The sequence below is a fragment of the Eumetopias jubatus genome, unplaced genomic scaffold (assembly GCF_037043125.1).
Source record: "Eumetopias jubatus isolate StellerSeaLion01/CBP00866 unplaced genomic scaffold, mEumJub1_p1.0 scaffold_11, whole genome shotgun sequence".
NCBI classification, from domain to species: Eukaryota; Metazoa; Chordata; class Mammalia; order Carnivora; family Otariidae; genus Eumetopias; species Eumetopias jubatus.
The window spans coordinates 54,363,492-54,367,523 of record NW_028274817.1 but is presented as its reverse complement, the minus strand read 5'-3'; the positions used below and the strand labels follow the sequence as shown (position 1 = coordinate 54,367,523).

Here is a 4,032-nt window from a genome sequence, read left to right as displayed (position 1 = left end):
GTTTCCTTGTCAAAAAGGTATAAAAGCTGCCTTTTTTGGTCACTTCTTTAGGTCTCATATCTTTGGGGCCTCTTTATATATGAAATTAAATTAAATTTGTTTTTCTCCAGTTAATCTCCCTTTTATTACAGGGGGTATCTCAGCGAAGAACCTACAAGGTAAAAGGAAATTTATTTTCCCTCCCCTACAGTTACAAAGTAAAGAGAAAGTATGGCTAATATGCATATAAGTTTGTAGATGTGAAGGACAAAACCTGAGGATTTAAGTTAATAATTTATTTTATAAATTAAGGACAGTAACAGTCATCTCCAAAGAAGGCGGAGGAAAGATTATGTTCAAGTATCCTGAAAAAAGTCGTAAAGATTCAGTTAATGAGAATAATAGAGGGATTTGAAAATAAGATACTACTATATACCCAGGACCCAACACAGTGTCTAGATGCTCAATGAATCTTTTGTGAATGAATCAGTAAATAGCAATAAACCACAACATCAATTCCTTTGTTGACAGATATGTAACTGTTAAACAGGATATACTTCACATGAGGAGGTCAGTACATTTCTTCCCTCAGCCAGAACAAATAAGAAACAATATTACAGACGAAAGTTGTTCACTCAGAATTTAACAGCCAGCATTATCAAGCTATGCTAACCTGATGCGTGTCTCTACTGTAGAAATAGCTTGGGCTAGTCAGGATATTATCTCCTTGGGACAATACTAGGTAAACACTTCTAAATTCCACTTCTGTGATTTAATTTATTAAATTCCCATACTGGTGGTGCACCTGGGTGGCTCAGTCAGTTAAACAACTGCCTTTGGCTCAGGTCATGATCTCGGGGTCCTGGGATCAAGCCCTAAGTCAGGTTTTCTGATCAATGGGGAGTCTACTTTTCCCTCTGTGTGCTCTCTCTTTCTCTCTAATAAATAAATAAATAATCTTAAAAAATAAAAATAAATATATAAATAAATTCCCATACTGGCCATTCATTCATGCATTCACTTGTTCATTCTTTTTGTCAATAGGTATTTATTGAATCCCCACCATTTTACCAGGCTCTATGCTCACCATTATTGGTACAGCAATGAACAAAAGAGAAAGAGCCCCTCTCCCCAGAAAATTTACAATCCCTATTCTGTTGATACATATACCCTTAGTTTATCTATATTTGGTGGGTAAAGCTAACACAATGAAGACTCAGTAAAACTCCTCTTTGGGGTGCCTGAGTGAAAATTCTCTTTTTTAAGTTAATATCTTTACAAATATAATTTTATCTTTTATATGTTGATTTTACTCAGAATTTGTGAAGGTGAAGAATGAAAAATAGTCTGGCCTTTGCCCTTGGCTGTTGGGAGGTTATCTCCAGGCCCTTGGAATGTCCTGCCTGATAGTTGTGTCCCTGTTTGCCTAAGGGCTTAGGCCAACTGAAGGTCTACTATCACTGTGATTTATGATGGGGTGTCGACCTCTGAGAGTCGGGGACCTGGGGCGGCAAAGGAACTGAGAAAAAGAGACGACAGTATAGCGAGGCACAGGGGACCCTGAGCTAACAGCCCGAGGTCCCAAGGTTTATTTTCCATAGTCTAATATACCTTCTACAATGACATAGGTCTATAATGATTTACAGCAGGGGCTTAGTAAGGCACATTCTTCCGTACACAGGGTTAGTTAAGTGAAGCAGTGGGAGTGGAGAGGAGTAGAGAAACCTGTAACTGGCTGTGATCAATTAATGGTAAACACCATTGTACTCGGACCTTAACACAGGATAAGAGAACAAAGAAGGGAATGCAGGGTGTGCTGTTTACAGCTGGCTTCCTATCTACAAAACATCCTCTGCTGTGTACTTTTTACTGACCACACACATCCCAAGGGCATTTCACTCTGATCCTTTTGGGTTATTTTTAACAGAGATCTTGGAGTCTGAACGAATATGCACCAGTGGTCATTGTGGTGTTCTGTTTCCTACAGCTCCCCCTTTCTTTTTCCAAAACAGCTGCTGCCGTAAGCACTCTGTGATGGAGGTTTTGGGCATTCACTCGTTTTTTGAGAGTACTGTATCCTATGAGAAATATAAGGCAACATATTAAAATTGCAAAAATTGAGCTACTAAGACTATGGATGATACTCTGCCACCATCCCCGGGGATCCAGACCTTCCAGAGCTTGAGTGATATCGGAGGCTAGTTGCCCATATTGAGTTTTTGGGAGGGCATTTTTAAAGGTCTCAAACATCTCTTGTTGTAGAGTCTGAATGTCTAGGGATAAATTACCACGGATGTCTTGTAAGTGATATTTAATTTGTTCCCAAGTGTGTTTGGAAGCATTAAAGGGATAGGGAGTCACGCAGACTGAACTGGAATTCCAATCACACTTAAGAAAAACCTGCTGTTGTAAGTCAATAAGTTGATTCCTTATCCATTTTATAGCTTGTTCCAATTCACTAACCTTCGATTGTAATTCTTTATCCAGTTTGGTCTGCGTGAGCCAGAAGTTGCGTGATTTTTCTTGCCAGGTTTTGACAAAGTCGTGAGTCTGCAAGGACGTTTGCAGGGTCACCCCAGCTATTGTTGCTGTTGTGGTAATACCAGTCAGCCCCAGAATGACAAGTACTATTGTAGCTATGAAACGTCGCCCGCAGGTAAGTAACTCACTCAACATTTTTGACAAGAGACCTTCAACAGGGTTTTCTTCCCAACTTCTTGTGAGATTTACCGGGATCCAGACCCCCATACAGGCCTGGAGAAGAAGGATGGAATCCATACTGCTGTTAAAAGGGGTGGTATGATTAAGACAAGTATACAACCGGCAGTTGGGACAATCAATGCTCCTCATAGTATAGTTAACTTCTATTTCTCCTATTGTAATGAGATAAGGTAAATGAACACAGGCTTGTATGGATATCGAAGAATTGTAAGTAAACCAATAATCACTCCAAGACTGAGATGTCCCTGAGAAATTTCCTGCATAAAACTATAAGGATGCCAGTGCAGCTGGGAGCTTCCAAAGATCCCACTGTTCCAGCCCCACATGGTCTTTATTGGTTACCAAATGAGGCTGAGGAGGTGCCAGTCCTCCTTCATGCCATGCCATTAACCCTTTAGTATGATGATGGGTATAAGTACCGTGGTCAGTGTGAGTCCACCTAATATTAGTAATGTAATCACATATGGTGCTATTCACATCCTCAGAACAGTTATTTAAAAACTTCCCATGTGGGCCCCAATCTACCACCATTCTATTATTTAACATAAATATTTTTCCATGGGGTCCCCTCCAGTGGGACCAGTATATAGGCTCAAAAACATAATGTTTATAGGAGATTGTAGTACAGACAGGATCATCAGATTTTCCCAGTGTGTTAGTTGTGTTGACCTCGCTAAAATTAAATGATAAAGCAGTCATTATTCCCATCAAGGTTCTGTATGATTTGGTCGGGGGAAGGATATGGGCCCAAGTTTGTCAGTGAAGGGGGAGACATATTTTTTTCTGTCCCAAGCATAAGGGTAATGTTTCAAATCCCAAAGAGATATTCATAAGAGTCCCTTCTTCTTCTGGTTTAGATGGGGGTACAGAGGACCAAGGTGCTGGGAGATGAGTAGAGTCATTTGTAGAAACAGTAGGTCCATATTCTGTCCATTCAACTAAATGCAACAAGGGAGGATGGGGTACATATGCCCAGTAGGTGTGTTTTTCACCTACCATAGAGGCACATGTCACCACCGCTAACATAGCCAGGAACAAATGTTCAGGGGTTTTGGTAGATCTGGTCATCTCTAGGACTCGCTTGGCCCTCTGAGTGAGGGTCTTCAGTTGCCCCCAAGTTGGGGGTGTTGTCAGGGGCAATTTTTGTTTTTGAGGTCTCTTCAAGGAGAGTGTTGCCATCTCTCAGACAGGGGGTTGGGTAGTCAATCCCTACAGTGTCTGAAAGACCTCTTCTGTTATCTTTATCTCCAGTCTTGGGCCGGACTTTCCAAAGAGGTATCCAAATTGCTCAACTGGATCCATCTGGAATGACACAAGCATAACCAGGGCCTC

At 40.9% G+C, this 4,032-nt stretch overlaps 1 protein-coding gene across 1 annotated transcript; it reads right to left on the bottom strand.

Moving 5' to 3' along the window:
* Window positions 1-1,899: 1,899 nt before the first annotated feature.
* Window positions 1,900-2,829, bottom strand: LOC148163065 (endogenous retrovirus group K member 7 Env polyprotein-like). Its single transcript, XM_088028555.1, has one exon. It carries the CDS (start codon window positions 2,827-2,829, stop codon window positions 1,900-1,902), a length of 930 nt encoding a protein of 309 aa, XP_087884681.1.
* Between the last annotated feature and the right edge of the window lie 1,203 nt (window positions 2,830-4,032).